This window comes from Micropterus salmoides, unplaced genomic scaffold (assembly GCF_014851395.1).
Source record: "Micropterus salmoides isolate LMB-PRFRI ecotype aquatic unplaced genomic scaffold, ASM1485139v1 Ms_hic_scaffold_16, whole genome shotgun sequence".
In the NCBI taxonomy this organism is placed as follows: Eukaryota; Metazoa; Chordata; class Actinopteri; order Centrarchiformes; family Centrarchidae; genus Micropterus; species Micropterus salmoides.
Window position 1 is genome coordinate 23,906,274 of NW_024040707.1, and position 24,550 is coordinate 23,930,823.

Below are 24,550 nucleotides of genomic sequence, written 5' to 3' on the forward strand. Positions count from 1 at the left end.
GATTTATTCACACAGAAGGACTTACTCGGAGTCGGGGGAGACTTCAGATATGCTGTGGGAGGTGGCAGACTGAGGTGGGGAGGGGGAGGGCCCATGGGCGGAGCCATTAGGGCCTGGGTTAGAGGCAGCAGAGGGAGGAGTGAGGACCGAGGAACTGAAGGATGCCAGGATGGAGGATAGAATATCCAGATGTTCACTGGATGGTTGTCGTCCCAGAGGGTTCGGATTTTGACCCGGGACCTGGGGGACAGTCTGACCGGGGTACCTACATGGAGGTGCGGAGTCCAGCCGTCCTCTAACGTGAGCTGAAGCCGGGAGCTGCTCTTGCTGAGGCTCCTCTGAGATTGGGGGAGAGGAGGGGAGGAGGAGGGAGGCTGGTCGGGGTGGGAGGGCTGGCGGGGAGGCAGAGTGCGGAGCCACTCCCGACACGGCTGACCCTGGGCTCCTACTCCGTTGGTCTCCAGCTGCTCTCTCGACCTACTGCTCATCAGTGCCCCCCCTAGGTGCTCTCGGGATGAGGCCTGCCTCCGAGTTAGGGTGTTCAGCTGTGACCTCGATCCACTGAGGTATCCCTCCGTTCCTCCATTTCCACTCAAGTCCTCCCTCGAGGCGTGGACACTGCCTGCGTGGTGGTTGTCCAGTCTGTCCCTGGATACTGCCAAGTTCTCCCTGGATGATGAGACTCGCTGGTGATCCAGCCCCAGGCTTCCTAGCCCCGCTCCCTGCCCCAGCTCTCTCCTCCTGGGTAAGAGGTCCAGGTTGTCCCTAGAACCACGGGAGTCCAGCCGGTCCCTTGATCCCCCAATCGTCTGCCTCCCTAGTGGATCCCTGGACAGCTGCCTCCGGGCTAGCGAGTCCAGGTGCTCCCTGGAGGAGTAGCGGGAAGCTGGTTGGGAAAGAGAGCCGGAACCTCCGCTGGCACCTGCCGTGGCAGAGTACATGCGACCGTAGGAGGCCGCAGGAACGCCCCGGTGACCCAAAGTAGAGGTCCGGTACCAGTTCAGCTCACTAGGGACCCGGCCCATGGTGGAAAGACCCTGGAGTGCTGGGGGACAGCCAAGACGATTCTTAAGGATACCTGGGAGGAGAGGATGAGAACATGAGGAGAGACGAAAGCATGAGAGGCAAAAAAGGAGAAAGAAGGACAAAGTTAAAGAAGGAATAGGATTCCATGGAGTGGGGTCACAGGAGAGTAAAAAGGGGAGAAGGATACAGGGGTACAGAAGTGAGATGAGGGGAAAAGGGGATGAGAAGAGAAGGAAGTCAAAGGATGAAGAGAAGTGGGTAATAGCAGGACAGAATTGTTTTGGACATTTGTAGGTCTTTCTGTGTTCACTGTTAACATTTTATGAATCAAAATACCATCTGAGTAATCCGGAAGTCCTGAGGGAAACTATAATATACACAAATGTATTAATACATTCCCTAAAATGTCACACATGCTTCCAGGCAACATGAGTGATTTCCAACTTTGCCTGCATTTTTTACTCACTCACTCTTTGCATGTGTGGTTTGCCTCCGTGTGTTTGTGTACACGAGGATTATATATGTATGTATTCTGAGTGTACATACTGTACTGTACATAAAAATGTGTCACCCATGCATTTGGGGCCAGATTTAGACCTTGAATCTAACAACGCCACACTGTGTTGTTTAAGTAATTTTTTTATGCACAGAGGCCACTTGACTGTAGTTTCATGTGTGGGTACACAAACCTGCATGATATGCATATGCGGTGATCAAAGTGTAAACCATGGGATGTTCACCATCACACTATATTCTCACACTTAAGACAAACATGCTCTTCTCTGCACATCCCAACAAGAGCCTGGTTACTAATAAGAACCAACAAGAAAACAGTAGTAGACAGAAGTAAAACACAAAATAACAATGATTTTTGTGTGGACATCCATCCAAGAGAGGGCACTGTTAGTTCACATGGAAGGTGCAATAATGAATAAATGAAAAATAGCCAAACTGCAAATGAAGTCTATCTAAAGTCAGTTATAGAGCTGTGTTTTAAATATTGCTTAGCTGATTCAGCTCACAGAGCTTCTGATGACCAGTCAGACAGGATGCCTGGAGATTTTTGTTTAACTGTATGATGAATATAATATGTATTCATAGTATACATATTATACATATATACATATACTATTCATAATTTACTTTACATTCTGTTTCTTTTTCCATGAGCCATTGTCTGAACTAAAATTTAATTCAACCCCCCCCCCCCCCCACCTCTGAAATGTATGACTTGATGCTCCATTACATACAGTAAGGAAAAAATGTCAGTGTTTCTCTCACCCTTGCGGTGTCTGTGGGGCTGGGTGAGGCCGTTCTCGTCCCCACTGGTCAGCGCTGCATCAGGTTGGTTGTTGTTGGCAGCGTCCTTGCTGTAATCTGCCCCCAGGGGGCGCTCTGAGCCCCACTTCTGCAAGGTGTGTGTCTCACACTCCTCCAGAGCTGGCCAGTAGGACAGAAGGTCATTGCCATCCAGATCTGTCACACACAAAAAGAACAGACACTTCAGCTTTAGAGACAAATCAGGAGGTGAAATTGTTGTTGTTACAAAAATTAACACCTTCCCCAACACACATGTTCAAACGTCAATCATCAATTTATCGACAAATGACTAATGATAAAGTAAAAAAATCAAATAGTGATTAAGAACTAAAAAAGGTTTGGGAAAGTAGACAAAATCACTAGCATTGCTGTCATCCATGAAAGTATTATTAAAGCCAGTAAACAGTTATGAAAAGCTGTCAATATGTTTGCATGCCTCTTATTAATCTTTTTAATTTGACATCATTGTGTTACATTCTTTTTCCACACGCGCATGTACGAACACAAGACAGACGTCTGTATCAAATAGCACGTGGCAGCAGACAAATAGCATATGTTCATTATGAAATGACGAGCCTGGGCAACTTAAGACTGTTGTATTGGTAGATAATGTATCAGACTAGTGCAACATTCATGGTCTTCACATGTAAAACATACAATATTTCATCAAAAAAGTTAAATCAATCGTTAAAGTCCAACAAAAGTGAAATGTGATGTCTTCACATTGCTTGTTTAATCAGATCAATCCTAAGATATTCAATTTACAATGTTGTTTGGCAATTTTGCTTGATAAATTACTTTAATCCATTATTGCAGATTCCTTCTTCATTCCAGCTATCACATAAATGACGTCATTGCACCATCGACATTAAGTGCTTACTTTGACAATCACATACTGTTCTAATTGAACCTTTTCCCCTCTGTAATATGCTTTTAAAAAATGAAAGGTTATAAAAACCCATTTATTGTTTTATTCTGTCTTGCACTCATGCACATTCCCTGCACAGTCCTCTAATACTGCCCAGTCTGTGGCTCTGCTGAATCAATGAGAAGTTTAATGCTTTGGGTGGTGATGGCGCAATGGATGAGACTATGCCTTTGGTGTGAGAGACCTGGGTTCAATCCCCCACTGTGACCCATCCACCAATGTGTCCCTGAGCAAGACACTTAACCCCTAGTTGCTCCAGAGGCGTGCGACCTCTGACATGTATAGCAATTGTAAGTCGTTTTGGATAAAAGCGTCACCTAATAAATGTAAATAGGCCGCCATCATCAAATTGTGACCTTTGAGTAAAAAGCCCACATCCCTCAGTACTGCCCTGGCCCTTCAGTATGACTGCACTGATGAATTGATTGCACTGTACCGGCCATCTGGATCCTGTCCTCCTCTATTCAACTGACAGCTCTGGGCCACATTTTACCCTGAATAGAGTTCATGTGATCCAGATGGCTTCATAAACTAAGAATTGATTACTTATATGGATTTACACATGTCTGGCATGTGTTTTTTTCCACAGTGAAACCTTTCACAGAACACTGTATATGCTTGACACTGATAATAATATTAATAATAATCATCCTTATTTATAGAGCACTTTTCAAAAGCCACGTTACAAAGTGCTGTAAAAAAGCATTTATATCACATGTGAAGTGCATAAATTCGTATGTCAGAGAACTCACTGACTACTGACACTGACATTTTCTCTTATTGTGTGTGTCCATTTTGTGCCTACATGTGTTGTAGTTTTCTACATGTCTGAGTTAGAAGAGTTCAGGGGCCTTTCTGTGTGGACTTTTTATGCTGACCCCACACTTGTCAAGAAAACTGGTGACTCTTAAATGCCTGTGAATAGGTATAAATCCCTGTGCTAGACTGGCGACATATCCAGGATGTATCCCGCCTCTCACCCAATATGATATAGGATACACTCTAGCCCAACACGACTCTGCACAGGTTAAGTGGGTGCATATGAAGGATGGATAGGGGCCTAAATTGAATTAAAAGAATACTCTCCACCAAAAACCCATCTTCCAAATAATCATAATAATCATTGCTTAGTATGCCACTTCCAACAAAGCTTTGCTATGAAGAGGTAATGACAAAACATGGAAGGATTGTTGTGGAGGTACTATGAGTATTGACAAGATACTGAACATATTGATCAGTGGTAAAGAATGGATGATGCCATGAGTCTGGGTTGACGTTGGAATTGTGTCTTTGTAACTGCTGGGAATCCAAGCTGAATGCAGCTGGCTTTCTCTGCAACGCAGCCAGCTACAAACATTAAACAAACTTACAGGGGATAAACATTTGATTTGATACTCAAAAGATAGATTTTCTGTTGAGTATTCCCATAAAATGATACATGTAATGTTTTACGTTAAGGTTACGTTAAGTTCAATCATCATCAAATCATAAAGTGCTCGTCTACCTTTGGTGCCGTTGTGGGTGGGCTCAGTGAGCAAACGCTCACTGTGATTGGAGCGTTTAAATCTCCGTTGGATGCGCCCACGGAGTCGGACGTTGTCCTCGCTCTCCGAGGAAGGGATGGAGAGACTGCGCTCCTCCTCCATGGAGAGGTCAGAGTCTGAGTCAGAGTCCTCACCTGGGAGAAGAGATGGAGGAGAGAGAGAGAGTGAAAAAAGACAAAAAAACCCAACACGAACTAGATTGTTATCTAACCCTAAACAGAGATTAAGACAGGTTAAATCTTCCTGTTTGTAGTTTAAGTTCCATCTGTATTTGTTATTTTTATTCTTGTAATTTATAACTGATAAATTGAATGGTCTTGATTGTATTAATCTTGTTATGTCATTTTTAAATGTAAACTTTTTGGATTTTGTTGCAAACTAAATTGGACTGAGCACATTAAACTGAACTGAGAAAGAAAGAAAGAAAGAAAGAAAGAAAGAAAGAGGCAGAGAAGAAACAAGCAAGAGGAGGGATGGAGAGAAGTAAAAAAGAGGAAGGAGAAGCAGTGGGGTTCAGGAGTGTTTTCCGACTAGCTTGGCAACATGGACTGGAGCAAGAGTTTCAGAGAGGTAAGTTATTAATCTGTAACAAATGTATCTTTCATCCATAAAGTTTTAACTGAGCTCTGTCTCTACATCACAGTAACAACTTTATGTCCATTGACTGCCTGGAGGGTAGCTAGTGTTTGGAAGGGAGGAGGTGTGTGCTGCAACTCAGTGTATTTCTACACTGAGTTGTGTGTTTTTGAGCGAGTGTTATATGAGGCGCATTTAGCTTTCATCCCTGTGTCGTCACAGGGATGAAAGGGAAGCGGCTAGACTACAAACTGTTGAGAAATATTGTTAGCCAGGTTCAGTTGTGAAGAAGTTTCGGAGACTGATGAAGACTTAACATAGCATTGTTTATTGAGCCTGGCCGAGGAGACACAGTGCCAGCATACAACATGTGAACACGTCAAATGCCAAACCAAATCTCAAGGAGAACGTCTTGTGGGTATATGAGCTAAGTCTTTAATGATATTCATATGGAGAGAGAGTACTGGGAAAGGAAAAGAGAGAAACATGCGTGAAGAAATGGAGAATGAGTCACTACTGCTCGTTAAAGGTGTGCGTTTGTGACCATGGTCATGTTTATGTACTATGTGTGTTTACCTCCATCTCTATGGAACATGGCTACATCCAGGTCTGTTGCTCCGGTGTGGACGATGTTTTGTTCCAGAGTCTGACGAGCCAAAAGATTTTCTCTAACAGGGAAAGAGGAGAGAGAAGTGAGGATTCATGCACACACACACACACACACACACAAAGACAATCACTCAGCCATAAAGACACCAATTTCCATTTTCAGTGCATTAGTGTTGCTCTACATACAGTACGTTGTTCCATCCAATCTTCTTCATCTTTATCCCACTGACCCACAAAATAACAACAGGGTTTTTATTAACGAGGGAATTTCCTCCCTGAAGCAACTAAATCCTAAATATGTCACAGAGAATAAATCAAACCTGACAGATTTGAACCTACTAGAATGATAATTTATTATTTTTATATTGTTTGTATAAAACCATTTGCTCTTAATCAACTATACCAGCCATGGTGTAGATGCTTTCCATCCAAATTGATTTCTGGTTTGTTGGTTAAAGTTGTGATGTGTGTGTGTGTGTGTGTGTGTGTGTGTGTGTGTGTGTGTGTGTGTGTGTGTGTGTGTGTGTGTGTGTGTGTGTGTGTGTGTGTGTGTGTGTGTGTGTGTGTGTATATACCTGGCGGAGCTGACAGAGGAGATGGTGGACGTTCCCAGGGTGATGCGGTGCAGTCCACTCTGCTCCAACAGAGATGCATTGTGATAGGGGTTCTGAGCCTGAACACACACACAAACACACACACAAACAGAAAGGTTGAGAGAATGATGTTAAATTCTGAGAAATGAGAGGAAGCAACATTATTCAGATCATATTACATCCACCATTACACGGATTGGTACAAAACACAGCCCAATTTCCTCCTTGATGATGCTTTTGGGACATGGAAAAACATGCATTAAATCAGCCCTTCTTACATAATGCAGTGTATCTAGAACTCTGTCTTTATTAAAATGTCCCAATTGTCATTTTAACAAAGACATTTTTTTATTGTTAGCATGCAACAACTACAACCTTCTTTATACTTTACTATAGCTTCCCGAGACTCATGAGGGTCCTAGGGGGTGGGGGAGTTGCTGAATAGTTACCGGGTAAAAAATAATAAAAAGGCTAGTGAAACAGAAGCTTGTCTCAATATGGGGCACAACTTCGGCTTTCTATACTGTGTTAGGCCATTGTAGCCATAAATAAAGCATCATACAGTATGAGTCAGACAGGCGAATGGATGCTAATCCATGTGTGTTCATTTATATATGCAGTCCAGAGGTAAAAACAGCGTAGTGTGTATAATAGTTTCAGGAAGGTCCAGTCGTTTTGCCCCTGGGTAACTATGAATAAACTAAGACACATTAACACACACCTGCATTTATGTAACACAACTGTCTCATGCACACACACACACACACACACACACACTTAAGCTACATATGATGTTCACTGGCTAAAAGAGGGGATTAAAAGGGGATATTGGACTAAAGATGCACGCACACACACACACACACACACACACACACACACGAAAAGAAGAGGCATAATGATAGTTTTTAAAAGAGAGGCTAAAGAAAACAGGAGTTAGAGTGCAGTGAGCTCTGGACTGATAAACACATATACAAGAGAGAAGACAGAGTGAAAGCAGGATAGGGTTACACACACACACACACACACACACACACAAACATACACTGTTGTAGAAAGTGGGCTATACCGACCAGCGAAGCCCTGTCCGCGGCTTCGCTGGTCGGTATATTGTTTTATCTGGGTCAGCGTCAAACCCTGAAGGCAGAAGGAGAGGAGAGAGGGAGGACAAGAAAGATGGATGGATAGAGGGATGGAGGAATGGAGGGCAAGGGCTTTTGTGTTAGTCTAGTAATGGACACAGTGAGAATGTGCATCTCGAAAAGAGAATGTAATAGAACACAATAACAAAGTAACACAAGAACAATTAATTTGCTTAAGGCTCATGCAGCGAGATGATTTACAGCTTCACATTAGGGTCTTAGATTCACTCTGCAAGTTATTGTACACTATCAAAAACATTTTCAATCAATATTTTTTATGTTTTATTTTGCATGTCCAATAGGAGGCTGTATGTATGTATGTATGTGTTTGGAACTCACAGTGTTCTGCGGTGGTCTCGGTGGGTCTTCTCCAGGGCTCTTCTTACCCAAACAGGCGACTCTCCAGGCCTCCTTAACCTCCGAGTTGAACACAGTGAAGACCAGCATCACCGACAGACCCTGGGAGAGAGAGCAGTAAAGAGAAAGACACAGAGTGAGACTGAGACCATGATTAGCAAGCAAACATCTAAGTTTAAGGTTCTAATCTGCAAGTCCTTGCAGATGTTTTATGATGCCTTTTCCTAATTAGTCCTCCCAACAAGAGTACCCAGCTATAAAACATTCACTTTGTTCATACCTGGACTAAGCAGAGGACATCGAATATATAGTAGAAAGCCAGGATGCTGTTGTTCACAGCCATCAGACCACACAGCCAGGTGGAGGTGGCCACTAGCAACAGCAGGAAGGCATTGCGAATAGTAGCACTGGACATAGAAACACAGATGACAGTGTAGGAGACAAAGGTTAGACTTGGATTCACAAGGATGATTCTGTGATATTACACACACACACACACACACACACACACACACACACACACTGGAAGCTGTACTGGACATCTGCACAACAGACAACATGTTGCATCTCTACATGTACAACTTGGATGTCTTAAGATAATGACATGGTTAAGCTTTGACTGGGAACAGCACATGTTAATAATAACATTGATTACTTTGCGTAATTACCCAGATGTCTAGTTAACCAACTTTTTAGTGAATGTAAACATCACATGTACCTCATAACACTATACACTTTAAAGAGGTGGTATTATGCACAATTTCAGGTTCAAAATCCTATTTAGGAGTTTTACCAGAACAGGTTTACATGGTTTAATTTTCAAAAAACACCATATTTTTTCACCCTGTGTTGAAGGCTTTGTTTTATCTATGGAGTGATACATCTTGTCTCTAAATGATCTTTGTTGGGAGTTGCACATACGCAGTTCCTAGTTACTACTCGCCTATCAGAAGCAGAGAAGGGCAGGTTAGTGAGAAGCAAACATGTCTTTGGTTCAGATGTACATGTTGCCGACTAGCTTGGCAACATGGACTGGAGCAAGAGTTTCAGAGAGGTGAGTTATTAATCTGTAACAAATGTATTTTCCATCCATAAAGTTTTAACTGAGCTCTGTCTCTACATCACAGTAACAACTTTATGTCCATTGACTGCCTGGAGGGGAGCTAGTGCTTGGAAGGGAGGAGGTGTGTGCTGCAATTAAGTGTATTTCTACCGGTGTTTTTGAGCAAGTGTTATATGAGGCGCATTTAGCTTTCATCCCTGTGTCGTCACAGGGAGGAAAGGGAAGCGGCTAGACTACAAAATGTTGAGAAATATTGTTAGCCAGGTTCAGTTGTGAAGAAGTTTTGGAGACTGATGAAGACTTAACATAGCATTGTTTATTGAGCCCAGCCGAGGAGACACAGTGCCAGCATACAACATGTGAACACGTCAAATGCCAAACCAAATCTCAAGGAGAATGTCTTGTGGTCCCTTTTATGTTTCTGTCTTCTCCCCTAGTGCCTGTAGGTTTCTCTATTAGGTCACCTTTCACCTAGAAACAACTATCTGATGTTTAGACTCCAATGCTTCGTCATATCTATCACTATCCATGAGTTGTACTCTAATCTGTGGAGCCAGTGAGTTCTTGTAAACATTCTTGTAGGACTCAACCTTGTTAGATTCCCAGAGAACACTGATATCTGCTAGCCTGATGTCTCTAACTAATCAGTCTATTGTTGTCTCCCTGACAAGGACATGAGAGAAATACCTAAAGCTAGAATGTCAGAAAACACTTATGGGGTCAGCTAAATTACTCTAAGCTGTCTTACCTTTCCCTGTTAAATAAACAAAGCCCCTTAAGAAATATTCTCAACACAAACGAGCTGTTTTCAAGCAGTTCAGAGCAGTGTTTTCTATGGGAGATGGGAACTGCCTTTGGAGTGGACTTTGGACTTTTTCACTTTGCAAACCTATTACATGCACAAAAAAGGTATTTAACTCAATGAAGGTGAGGAAAAAAGACAAAAAGCATGATACCACCTCTTTTACTTAGATCTTAACAAGGTGGTCATGATACATTGATACATTTTATGCACATAGCCGATTCTTTATTGATGCCCAATATTAGGGTAATAAAGAAATTTACAGACAAAAAAAACAAGATAGGCAAGAGTGACAGGAAGTGAGAGGCAGCAGGAGATATCAGAGAACCCATAGGATGAATACTGAATACTGAGATGTAGAAGTGAGGCAAAGAGAGACATAGCTTAAGTGATTTCTTCATGTTGTTTATGCACATTATTGTATCAATAACGCCTAACAAAACCATTGTCTATCAAATCATGCATCAAAGCACAGAGAAAGGACTGGTGAAAATTACAGATGATTTTCTAATTGCATCAAACAAAGGAATCGTCTCTGTAATTGTCTTGTTAGATCTTAGTACTTCATTAAACACCATTGACCATCACATCCTATTACAGAGAGTGGAACATTTAATTGACATTAAAGGAACCGGTCTAAGCTAGTTTAAGTCCTATTTTTCAGATCGATTTCACTTTGTACATGTTAACGATGAATCCTCAATGTCAAAATTAGTTCAACACGATCTGTGCTGGGACACACTTCCTTTAGGCAATATTATCAGGAAACACTCCATAAACTTTCATTCCTATGCAGATGATACTCAATTATATCTATTCATCAAGCCAGATGAAACCTATCAGTTAGCTAAACTTCAAGCGTGCCTTCAGGATGACTATCTGATATTAAACTCAGATAAAACTGAAGTTATTGTACTTGGCCCCAAACACCTCTGAGACACATTATAGTCTCAAGATATAGTTACTCTGGATGGCATCTCCCTGGCTTTGAGCACCATTGTGAGGAATCTTTTTTCACCTTCGTAATATCACGGACATCCTGTCTCAAAATGATTCGGAAAAACTAGTGCACACATTTGTTACTTCTAGGCTGCAATTCCTTATTATCAGGCTGTCTGAATAAATCATTTACGACTGACAAGCACCAGGAAAATAGATCATATTTCTCTTGTTCCAGCTTCTCTGCACTGGATTCCTGGTAAATCCAGAATTATATTAAAAATCCTTCTCCTCACTTAGAAAGCCATTAATTGTCAGGCACCATCTTATCTTAAAGACCTTATAGTACCTTTATATTACCCCACTATAACTGCGCTTCCAGAATGCAAGGTTACTGCTGGTTCCTAGAGTTTCCGAAACATGAATGCATGTTACTAACTCAACTTTTTTTCCCGGTTAATTATCTATCTATCTGCACATTTGTTTTTAAACTTTGATTTGATGATGTGACACTACAGTTGCCATGTCTGAAATTAATAGTTTATTATATATTATCTTAATTTCATGGAGGATTCTAAGCTTAGCCCAAAAATGTCCACACACCTCATAGCAATGTTATCAATAATCAATGATGTCTAAATTCTACATCTGTACTGCAGACAAAATTAGCAAAGACTCCTTTAAGACAGAACTCTGGCGTCTTTAAAAAGTTATACCATCACCATACCACCAGACCATCGTCATACAATACCCTCTAAAGCCTAAAATGAAGCAAAACTTTCCCCCCTCCAAAGCAGGAAAAGAACAATGCCAAAAAATCACTTCTTGAAAGTGAAAAAAGTATTTTAACCATGGTGGGTAGGCACTCACATGACAGGAAGCTTCTTGGTCTCCTTCTGAGAGGTATTGCAGGACATCTTTGCTACAATCATGAAAATCCCTCCATTCATCTGGATAGAGGGAGATCAATACAAGAGGTAAGCCAACATATCTAATGCATTTCAGCCAATCCAATACCGCCATTGGCAACATTGGTGATGAGGACTAACACATGAAACAAAATCAATGTGGATTAAACAGTTACCAACAGTGGAAGAAGGTATATTTATTAAAGGCAAAGCCAAGTCTATGAATTCCTCCTTAATCCTGTTTTGATTCCTTTTCTCAAACAGTATGTGAAAATGGACAGAAGAAGAAAATCACTGAATAAATTAATCAGTACAGAAGGAACAACAGGAAGACGGAAAGAAGGAAATAAATACAGGTATGAATAAAGGTCTTAAAAGTATAGAAACAAATAATACTGATTACCGACTACACTGCACTGTAATTATTCATTAGCATAACAAAACTGGAATCAATGTTTCGCTGAAAAACGGAATTCACTTAGTTTGCTGAATGCTCATCAATGGTCTACCCTACCATTCTCCCTCACATCACTGTTTGCACATTATTTTCATCCAGGTTTTGTATGCATACAGCATTAACTAACAGTTTATCCGATAGACAGTTACCAGTATGACGATGGCTATAGGACCAGCAAAGCTCCAGATGAGTTTGTCATAGATGGAGATCCAACAAAAGTCTGGATTCCCATAACCCTCTGGATCCAAGCCCACTGCCAGGCCTGCAGCCAAGATACAGACAGTCAGATCAAACAGGGAGATCTACTCTAAGATCAGTTTTACTGTCAATCACAGAGAGAGGGACAGAGAGAGGCAGTATAGTCTGTAACAGCATGACATTATCTGAATTACAGTGGCAGGAAAGGTCAGAGACATGCTACAACACATCAATAATTACAGTTTGTTTATTCTATATATACACAAGTTCACTTTTTCAAAAGTCTTCACACACTTCGAACATTCGAAAGACGCATAAGAAATAAAAAGTGATCCACAGTTTAGTCCTATCAGTTATCACAATATTAGTCACTGTTAGGGTGTGTTGTTTACAGACAAGCTAAATGAACTATCAGGTTGGCAATAGCATTTGTAGAGGTTAGAAGTAATTTATTATATTTTAAAAATATATTGTTTCAAAAGAGTCTAGTGGTTCAGAAAAAACAGTAAACCACACCTCCATGATGGTTCCAGAAGTGGTTACCAAGATATTCGTGACTCGAGAACTGTGAACTCTCTGTTACTTTTGTATCTTTGTTGGGACATCGCGGTCAAGATCTTGAGAGTCATGGTTATAAATACTTGAAAAATTGAGTTGCAAAAAGTAAGAGATAGGAAAAGCCTAAATAAAGACTGACAGATAAACACACCTCTGAGCCTGAGGAAAGAGACATGCAGTCAGTGTGTGTGTGTGTGTGTGTGTGTGTGTGTGTGTGTGTGGTGGGAGACAGATCCATTCTTAAGGCAAGGTGAAACACTGGTCGGGGTGTATGTGTGCTACACTGACAGACAGCGACAGATAGAGGAGAGTTGACAGTCTGGATGGCAACTGCTTGTGAGTGAGTGAGTGTGTGTGTGTGTGTGTGTGTGTGTGTGTGTGTGTGTGTGGACCTATATTATTGTGTGAGAGTGTAAAACAAGATGAGAGAGAAAAGAAAGCAGACAGATATTAATTACAATATTATGTGTCAAGGAAGAAATTGCTTGTGTGTGTGTGTGTGTGTCCTTTCCAGTCTCAATATTAAAATGTCACTGCAACCTGTTTAATAAAGTGTTGATAAAGTGTCAACAGGCCACTTTATCTACACAGCCAGACCCACTGTGAATGTGCGTAAAATGTGTGTCTGTGCACATATACACTGATTGGCCATAACATTATGACCACTGACAAGTGAAGTGAATAACACTGTTTATCTCGTTACCATGGCACCTGTCAGTGTGTGGGATATATTAGGCAGCGAGTGAACATTTTGTCCTCAAAGTTGATGTGTTAGAAGCAAGAAAATTTTTGCTTATGGGGATGTGTAGCCATAGACCAGTCAGGGTGCCCATGATGACCCCTGTTCACTGCTGAAAGGTTCTACAATGCACATGTGAGCATCAGAACTGGACCACGGAGCCTTTTTGGGATCTACTGGACAAACAAGTCCGATCCATGGAGACCCCACCTTGCAATTTACAGGACTTAAAGGATCTCCCACTAACGTCTTGGTGCCAGATACCACAGCACACCTTCAGAGGTCTAGTGGAGTCCATGCCTTGAGGGCTCAGAGCAGTCTTGGCAGTAAAAGGGGCACCTACACAGTATTAGGCAGGTGGTCATGATGTTATGGTTGATCAGTGTATGAATGTGCTTATAAATGTCGCAAGGACATGTTTGACGACGCATCCATGTATGCACAGATATGTTTCTGACAAATATCACAGAGATCTTAAGATGTATGTCACCTGTGATGATGGCGGGCACGCCCCAACCGATGGCATAGTAGAACCTCATGGCACCATAGTTAATGTTGCGTTGCTCAGTCTGCATGCGGTAGATATGAAGGCCCTCCACGAACATCCAGGCAAACATGGACATGAAGAAGTAATGCAGGAGGATGGCAACAATCGTGCACAGGAACTGAAGGGAGAGAGAGAGAGAATGATTCAAGGACAAGCGGCAAGAAGATGGAGCTACCAGAAGGAAAGGGAGAAAGATCAGATTTTTTTCCTGCATAGAAGAATGTGAGAATAGAGAATTATGAGGGCACCACCGTCAAAATAAAACATTTGGAAATATAATTAAATAAATACAGTTTTTAAAAAGAGTCAACTAGAAATTAAAAACGTGATGTGGTGATCCTGTATGTCATCAGCACAGTGCACTGGGAAAGATGAGAAAGAGAAAAGAGCTGTTTGGCTGGACCACAGCGCTGTGCTTTCAAAATGAACAGTGTTTCTGTTGGTAACGTCTTTGCCACGCAGCAATATCAATCACTTAGAAAACGCAGATAAACATTTACTATCCAGGAATTAACTACACTGCAAGAGGACCCTGAACTATAAATGAAAACAACAGCTTATATACACTGCTCCAAAAAATAAAGGGAACACTAAAATAACACATCCTAGATCTGAATGAATGAAATAATCTCATTAAATACTCCTTTCTTTACATAGTTGAATGTGCTGACAACAAAATCACACAAAAATTATCAATGGAAATCAAATGTATCAACCCATGGAGGTCTGGATTTGGAATCACACTCAAAATCCAAGTGGAAAACCACACTACAGGCCGATCCAAATTTGATGTAATCTCCTTAAAACAAGTCAAAATGAGGCTCAGTAGTGTGTGTGGCCTCCACGTGCCTGTATGACCTCCCTAAAACGCCTGGGCATGCTCCTGATGAGGTGGCGGATGGTCTCCTGAGGGATCTCCTCCCAGACCTGGACTAAAGCATCCGCCAACTCCTGCACAGTCTGTGGTGCAAAGTGGCGTTGGTGGATGGAGCGAGACATGATGTCCCAGATGTGCTCAATTGGATTCAGGTCTGGGGAACGGGCGGGCCCGTCCATAGCATCAATGCCTTCCTCTTACAGGAACTGCTGACACACTCCAGCCACATGAGGTCTAGCATTGCCTTGCATTAGGAGGAACCCAGGGCCAACCGCACCAGCATATGGTCTCACAAGGGGTCTGAGGATCTCATCTCGGTACCTAATGGCAGTCAGGCTACCTCTGGCGAGCACATGGAGGGCTGTGCGGCCCCCCAAAGAAATGCCACCCCACACCATTACTGACCCACCGCCAAACCGGTCATGCTGGAGGATGTTGCAGCAGCAGAACGTTCTCCACGGCGTCACCAGACTCGTCTATCACGTGTGATCAGTGTGAACCTGCTTTCATCTGTGAAGAGCAAAGGGCGCCAGTGGCGAATTTGCCAATCTTGGTGTTCTATGGCAAATGCGAAACGTCCTGTACGGTGTTGGGCTGTAAGCACAACCCCCACCTGTGGACGTCGGGCCCTCATACCACCCTCATGGAGTCTGTTTCTGACCGTTTGAGCAGACACATGCACATTTGTGGCCTGCTGGAGGTCATTTTGCAGGGCTCTGGCAGTGCTCCTCCTGCTCCTCCTTGCACAAAGGCGGAGGTAGCGGTCCTGCTGCTGGGTTTTTGCCCTCCTACGGCCTCCTCCACGTCTCCTGATGTACTGGCCTGTCTCCTGGTAGCGCCTCCGTGCTCTGGACACTACGCTGACAGACACAGCAAACCTTCTTGTCACAGCTCGCATTGATGTGCCATCCTGGATGAGCTGCACTACCTGAGCCACTTGTGTGGGTTGTAGACTCCGTCTCATGCTACCACTAGAGTGAAAGCACCGCCAGCATTCAAAAATGACTAAAACATCAGCCAGGAAGCATAGGAACTGAGAAGTGGTCTGTGGTCACCACCTGCAGAACCACTCCTTTATTGGGGGTGTCTTGCTAATTGCCTATAATTTCCACCTGTTGTCTATTCCATTTGCACAACAGCATGTGACATTGATTGTCAATCAGTGTTGTTTCCTAAGTGGACAGTTTGATTTCACAGAAGTGTGATTGACTTGGAGTTACATTGTGTTGTTGAAGTGTTCTCTTTATTTTTTTGAGCAGTGTATTTGATTGAACTTGCTGTTTGTGAAAGCAACATTATGTAGTCTTTTTTATCTGAAAATAACAGCTTGTTGTGCTTGCTTGATGTTTGGCTGCATTTACTTGATGTTTGGCTGTATTAGTTGGTAACTTGATAGATTTTGATCGTAATTTAATCACAACATTATACTACATTCCTTTTCTGTGACCGCGGCAGAGTGCTGGTACTTCTCTCTCACACTTGGAGGTGAATTTGCAAATCCTACTGGCAAAGGCATGACCCACCTTACTCTGCCTCTGATTGGCTGAGCCGGACGATGATGTTTCCTATGTAGCCCTCACTGAAAGAACAGGACTTTTTTACAGTTCTGCTGTTTTTGCCAAATTAGCTAATTTTTTTTTTTGTTAAGCCATACTTATTTACTCTAAATGCAGTCCATTACATCACATTCCATTCAAGTACTCATTACAGAAAAACCAACCAGACGATGACCAAAAACCTAAACCTCAAACAGTCCAACCTCAACAGCAACAAATTATTACATTTGTCAAGCTGAAGCCATGAAATGTTTTTACATGGTCAATTACTATTATCAAAAAAGTGGATACCCCCAGTAACGTTGCCCCCCAAGCAAAATGAAAAGTACTTCAGGAACACTACAAATGCCTGGTCTCCCATCACACACCATCACATAGAGCTGCTTTCATTCCATCATTTGCCACACCGCCTGTCTTAGCACACAGCGGACTGGAGTAGATGCAGAAATTAGCACCCCAATGTACTGAATTGAGAATATATTTCGAATCAAATCTTGACCCCAAGAATCAAAATCAAATCGTGAGACACCAACAGATTACCCCTTGTTAATGTGCTAATAACACCCAAGAGTGCATTCTTAACTGATACTATGGATACATCTGTGAGCACTGTTTGAGAGGAAAGTACACATAGTAAAAAATGAACTCACAGGTGATGCAGTTTTCATGTAGCATAAAATATTTACAAGAGTAAAAAAGAGAAAATAGATTAATAAACTAACTTGTGTCCTGATTTCAAGAGGAATTATCTGCTAAGTTGAAGCAGGTTTACATTTATTTGAGTCATTAATTTAAAAACATATATGTTACGCTTTCGTCACTTTTTAAGTTAATGAACTGCTACTGTGTTACTGTATTGATCTCCATACATTTTGGAGAGATATTCATAAAATGTCAGCTTAGGCCATGGTAAATTTCTTTTGAAATATCCATGAAACAGTATTGACGCACATGGAGAACTGTCTTTATGCCCTAGATGTGATGCTGCATGAATGCTGAGAGGATGTCAAATCAATACAAAGCGATGGTGTAATCTGCAATAACATAGAGATCTGAGGTCCTTCCAATAGCATGGTTTAGAATGCACATTATAATGAATGATTCCCAATACATTTTGTCAGGACAGGCGATAAACTTTCAAATCCAACCAAACAGCAGGACTTAACTGACAAAAGCAGTTAAGTCCTGCTGTTTGGTTTGGCAGTAATGCTGAACATCACCATGAATAATGCATATTATTAGCATTCAAATGTCTGAGAAATTACCCTCAGGCTGCCTTCAAGCATGTCTGGAGTGGTGTATTTGAACTCTTGAGCTTTTAGTCCATTTTGATTGTTTGGTCAGACGAAAAAGTGGCAACGAATTAAAGCACCTACCTAAAGTGCAAGCCACCATCTTTTAAGAGAACTGTGTGTTTGTCAGACGTAAAAAAAAAAAAAAAAATCAAAAATCAAAACCAACCACAGGAAATAACTCGAAAACACACAGATTTGCAAGTTAAGCTAAATGGTTGCTGACAACAAACTGCCAGCTTTCAAAGCCATAATTTGAATACCAAGTATAATAAATTAAGTGAGAACAAACAGTAGTCTTCACTATTGTTGAATATCCTTAACTAATATAAAACAATTATAGGTCATTCATATTTTGGCTTGAAATCAGATTTGCTCTGATTCTCCCTCTCTGCCAAAATCTTTAAGGTTTGCAGTTGACTAAATACTCTGTCTAATGATCGAGCTTCTTGTGAACCCATGTCAGTTTTTATTGACTGGTTACCTGAGATGTGTGACTTTAGCCTTCCAACTGGCCAGACACCTAAATATTTCGCTAACAAACGTTGGTGCGTCTTCAGTTTGCAGGTAGGGTTCACTTGTAATTGGACATGATGACCTGAACAAATTAAATATAGAAATGTACCAAACCTTTTCACTTCAGCTTTTACCAGAGAAAACAACTGTAAATATACGTAACTGTATCATTACTAAGAAGTTGTAGTCTTAATTATTCTGGGTGAGAGCAGCACAACACCTAAAACATGTAAATCTCTCAACCTTCACTGACTGAGCACTCTACCTCTTTAAGTTAAGGCAAGCAGTCCCAGATTCTAAGGTTAAAAGAAGCTCAGTACAAGTTCCTAACAACACAGAAATAGCAGCAGCCTTGGCAGAGGTACAGCCAGAAGATGAATTTCACACTCCCACACACACAAATACACACACTTCAAGTAACACACAAAAAGATAGAAAGACTAAAATATGCACAAGCATGTAAAAGCTAGTCTGCACACAAACACACACGACCATTGCAAGCACTAACATGCTTTCCCAAGCATGATGTACATGAATTAGAGAACATATTGTTCAACTAGAAGTAACTACTGTAAGAACCCTACTGTCGACTGTGTGGAGGAAACTGCTTAATTAATTGGATTTCATGCTGAGCGAGCACATATTTTCAGCACACTCTCTACAAGACTCACTGCTCTTTAAAACACACACACACACACACACACACACACACAGTATGATGTAACAAAACACAGAAAAAAAAAGTGGTCAAGAGACTCAAAGGAATCGAGAGAAAAAGGGCAGTAAACGGTAAAAAATATGTGATGTAGAGGTGCAAAACGTGAGCAGGAAGGAGCGATACAGAGGGTGAGAAGAGGGAAAAAGATAACAGCTGTCTCTAACAAAACTGTAAAAGAGAGAACAATTTATGCCGTTTTTTATATGACCTTTAGTGCTGCACCAGAAAATTATAATATATTTTGATCTACAATTTAAGTGAAGCCAAGGCAGTTTTCCACTACTAGTAGTACTCCAAATGTTGTTGCTAAAAAATTAGACCAAACTTTATTTTCACGAAGCGGTGAAATTGGGAATGGGGGGGACAGTGATGTGTAAAAAGAGGTGCTAAATGTGTCACAAACAAACAGGGCTGCAGAAACACAAGCACACAACCTCCCAGCAGTATCTACCTGTTGTTCAGTCTGATTGACCCCGAACAGAAACACCAGCTCCGACAAAAACATGGCCGCCGCCAAGTTTGAATGGATGCTCCTGGTGTTGGACTTGAGGCCTCGGAGGCAGGAGAGCACCAGGACAGTGAGGAGGAGGGCCAGCATTGAGACGCACAGAGAGGAGTATGTGACCAGGGCCAGTGTCTCTAGATCCCCCTCCAACTGCTGCTCACAGAGATGTGTGAGAAGGGAAAGGTGGAGAGAAGGAGTGGAAGGTGGGAGTAGATGAAATGGAAGGGCAGAGGAAAGTAGTAGTAGTAGAGAAAGATCATGTCAGAAAAAGTAGAAATTGAGAAGGCACACACAGTTAAGGAAGAAGCAAAACCTGAAATATCACAAGGTGAAATAAGAGATATAATAATGAAATAATAAGAGATGAAAACAAATCATTTTAACATAATAAAATACTGCTACTTCAGTCTGGGTCACTGTATGCCCTCCTCTGTATGACTTCACTATGTGCAAAGTGATGATATTAATATCCGAGAAGTTCAATTATTTGTAAAACAAGTAAATGAGATGAGGAAACTAAAGCTGCACCAGCCACCACATGGCGATTAAAAAACATCTATATCTAGAAATCTGTAATGTCATCTAACTGCACAAAATTCTGTCTGGATTATAATGCTAAATATCAAAGGCTTCAAAAGGCTGAGAGAGGCAGAGGATCTCTGTATTTAAACTATTTAACCTACACTTTATTTTATAGAGAAAATAACAGAAAACAAGAAGAAATGAAGGAATGCAAAAAATCTATCTAGGCTATCTACATGAATCACACAACAGCCCAAGCAAACTATCAGACTTCTCTAATCTGTCAGAAGAATCAGAATCAAAAGGATGAAATCTATTCATTGCTGCCTTTGCATGCAATGCAAGCATTTGCAGCCAGTAAACATAACAGACACCACTAGAATTTATTTGGCCAAATTGGGCATATCTAATTCATCTCAAATGAATGGAAATGAAAGTACTCCTCATTGCGCTTGGCTAATGATGATAAATAAACATCTGATTGAATTGCTTCTTAATTCAATGTAAACCATATACATTTGTAGAAATGTACAACTTTAAATTCATCATAGGGCAAGCAGTTTCTGATTCCACAATTTTCCTGTCTCATGGTCTGATACATCGTCACTTAGTATGCTGGGGTGCGGTGGGCAAGGGGTTTGCATTAAACTTTGAAAATCTTCTACATTGGTAACAAGGCTTTCTTTAGCCTTTAGAATGTCAGAAAGGATTTAATTATCTAGGATATCAAACTTCCATGGCAATTAAATCCAGCCACTACCAGCTAAGATGTTCAACTGATAAACAGAAAACCGGCGGCCTAAACAGGTATATATTTCAATACAGATGGATTCGTAATAGGAAATATACAGTTAATCCACTACATGCCTCAATATTATCAATAAGTACTTCTCCACTGACAGATCACTAACCTCTCTCTGTGAGCTGTCCATCAACACGCCGAAGGTGCCCAGTCTCTGGCACTGACAGCGGACATGAGAGGTGTTCCTGTACACCACCATGCAGTCCCTGACTGTCCAACAACCTCCTATCTCATACCTGCAGAGAGAGAGATAGAGAGAGTGAGAGAGAGAGATTGTGCATGGCTTACTTAGACACTTCATGACGCTGAGCCATTGTTATTAGTTAGACCTCTGCTTTTCTTACTACTGTATGACAGGTCTGCAGAGAATAAAGGTATAATGTATAATAAGGGTGGCTGCCGTAAGTCCAGTGCCATAAAGTCTAAAGGCAGGTATTAAATATTTTTCATTATTTAAAAGCAAACAAGTGAAAACCCAAATTCATCAAATGAACATTACATTCTGATGAAAAATATTGCAATCTTATGACAAATTTGACAAAAAAACATTCAGATGTTTCACTATGAGTATCTTGGTGTTGAATTTCCACATTAGAGTATTTTAGTATTCATGTATGTAGGAATATACAAACCAGTGTAAGGGTAAACTGTACTCACGGACTGCTGTGGTTCCACTGCACACAAAGTGGTTTGCTGCGATTGGCCGTCTCCAGCAGCTTGAACTCAAGCAGGATAGGTTGGTCCAAGTGTCCGCCCACAAACGTCTGGTTGTTGAATACGGAGATACTGACCACTGGGGAGTTCATTACCGGGTGTCTGGGAAGCCTGGGGAAGAGGGAGTGCAGAGTTACCACGTGTCTAATAGATCAGACAGAAAGCAGAGTTTGATAGCATGGTGAACAGGGAAAAGACAAGGTGAGCAGAGAGGAATGAGACGGATACACTAGAAGACTTAAATGAGTGTTTATTGACACCTACTGAAAACACAACAGTTTGTTACTTTGTAATTAAGCCCAGAGGTGAAGAAGAGGAGCGGGGCAAAGGGATGGCAAGATACCATGAGAGAAAGAGAGAGAAAAAACAGGTGTCATGAAGGTTGTATCGGAACTAATGCTGAAGCCTTTAGTCAATTAACTTAATTAGTCAACTGACAATTAAAATTAAGTGACGGCCATTTTGCTAATCAGTTAATTGTTTAAGGCATTAATCAAGCAAAAATGCCAGTTTTAGTTCCACTCTCTCAAATGTGAGATTTTGAAGGGTTTTTTATAGACCGTTTATAATTGTAAAAATAACATCTTAAGGTTGGTCAGACAAATAAGCAATTTGCAGATGTCACCATGGCATTGTATGATTTTATTATTATTGGATTTTTTTTATCAAATAATAAATAATCAAATGTCTGCTTAAAATGAAAGATAATTAAGGATACCTTTTGCATAATGTTGGCTGGTGGTTTACTGTTTTTAATCCACATTTCTATTTTCAGCGTGCTTGCTTCCTTAGAGGTGATGTAATGCCATTTTTATTGTTCTGAGTGTGACTGATTCCCACCTCACTCCTCGTCGGTCTGTGTGGTACTTGGCAGGGAGGGCAGCGCCCAGACTGCGATAGATCAGCAAGAGGACGATGGTGATGGGTGGCTCAGGCAGCGAAACAGTGCGTCTGGCTGCCGTGTACTCTCCTGTCTGATTGGGTGAGATACTGACAGGAGCAGGAGCAGCATTCTGAGGGGCTGAAATGGAGAAGTCCGTGTGAGTAAATTCAATTTGTTTAATACACATATACTGTAATGGTCTTTAATTCTATTTGTGTGTCTGTTCTTACGTTCTTTCTCTGTCCGCTCCTTCTCCTTCCAGTTGTGTTGTTGCTGTCGTTGTGGCACCAGGGCAGCTGGGGGAAGTATCACATGGGTGTAGGGATCCCACAAAGCCTGACCGCGAAACATGGTGGTGTGGTAACGTGGGAAACGTCGTCGCACATGGGTCTGGTTCTCTATACGGTCTAGGTTCATGACTGACACACAAATAGACAGATGTTATTACGCAAGAAGTGTACAGGTGTTTGTTACTGTGCAGCGCACAATATGAATACAATATTAAAATGTTATTGACCAAATATTAATGATACCTGCCCTGTTTTCAAATCTAGCCTCTAACAGCTTTCTACCACAACTTTTAGCTAAGACGCCGATCAAAGCATCATGGGACCTGTAGTTGTTGAAAGTCTTTATCTTTTACCTAACATATTTCATCATTGGGCCAACACCCTGATGGACATGATTTGGTACCACGCCTTTATCTGGGTGTTTTACTCAAAACTTGGATTCACTTCAAAGGCCCACTGAAGATGTTGAAAACATTTAAAACTATAATAGCAAATAGTATAAATCAGTTATATATAATAATAATAATCAGTTATAAAACTCTAACCGTTATTCAAATTTGATTCCTTTGCTAGATACAGGATCGGCAAGTTGAAGGTGATTTTTGCATAGTGAGAAATTGCGAAAGGTTTAGCTCCATTTCCGCTAGAAAACAGCTCCCTCATCCTGTTTCAGGCCGTTAAGCACTGAAGTAGATAAAGTAAGTTGGTGTGTAAGGTTCACTACAGACTGAAATTAATAGATTGTCTCCTTTGTTTATGGTAATAACACTGATGTCTCAAAATTAAAGTGGTAATACTTTAGTAGCCATGTTTCCATCAACGTTTTTTTTATTCGCATTATGAAGCATCGCATTAGAAAAGGTTGATGGAAAAGGCAAAATTCAAAAATAAAATCCTTAATTTCGCAAAAAAGTTTTTATGCTTGCTCGAGGTGGTTTTTCCATGTCCAGCTCTGACTACACATACCTCATAAAGCAATGGTTGATGAAAAATAAGACCAAACCATACAATACCCACCGAGTCCAAACCCACACAAGCTAAAGAGGGCCTTTTGGCTTTCTGACAGCTGAAAATCACTCCTGATTTGCACATCAAAAATATAACTCATTTTTCTATATACATACATTTTAAGGGGAAATTGAAACTGCCTGTGTCAGCAAACCAATTTGTTCTCAGTGGATTTGGAGTTTAGGAGCAAATACAAAATCCATAAACACACACAAACACACAAACACACACACACGAGCAGAGTAACTGAAAATTAGGTGGCAAACAGGAAGTACATAGTCAATGTCGAGTGTTCAATAATGAGCGAACACTTGATCCAGCAAACAGAAGGGGAACAACACTCAACATAGAGAGGAGAGAAATCACTCAGTCTAACAGACGTGTATAACGTGTGTGTGCGCCTGTTGGTATGAGTAGAGAGAGTGTTTTTCTAAAGGCTGTAATGACAATTTTGATGGAGAAACAAGTGTTTTATTAGTAAAATAAAATAAAAATTATATATTTTTTATATGAATATGCCATTCTAATGACCGACAACAAAAAAATCTTAAAAGGAACTCCTAT

The 24,550-nt window shown here is 41.1% G+C and overlaps 1 protein-coding gene across 1 annotated transcript in view; it reads right to left on the reverse strand.

Annotated features, from left to right (window-relative positions):
- The window catches only part of celsr3 (cadherin, EGF LAG seven-pass G-type receptor 3), a 123,977-nt gene that overhangs the window by 3,663 nt on the left and 95,764 nt on the right, over window positions 1-24,550 (reverse strand). Inside the window, 16 exon segments of the mRNA XM_038723767.1 lie at window positions 26-351; window positions 354-1,078; window positions 2,308-2,502; window positions 4,779-4,952; window positions 5,971-6,062; window positions 6,579-6,676; window positions 8,075-8,194; window positions 8,373-8,499; window positions 11,767-11,846; window positions 12,411-12,523; window positions 14,247-14,421; window positions 19,714-19,920; window positions 21,201-21,327; window positions 21,749-21,916; window positions 22,646-22,826; window positions 22,919-23,107. Coding sequence (XP_038579695.1) covers window positions 26-351; window positions 354-1,078; window positions 2,308-2,502; window positions 4,779-4,952; window positions 5,971-6,062; window positions 6,579-6,676; window positions 8,075-8,194; window positions 8,373-8,499; window positions 11,767-11,846; window positions 12,411-12,523; window positions 14,247-14,421; window positions 19,714-19,920; window positions 21,201-21,327; window positions 21,749-21,916; window positions 22,646-22,826; window positions 22,919-23,107 — 3,097 coding nt within the window.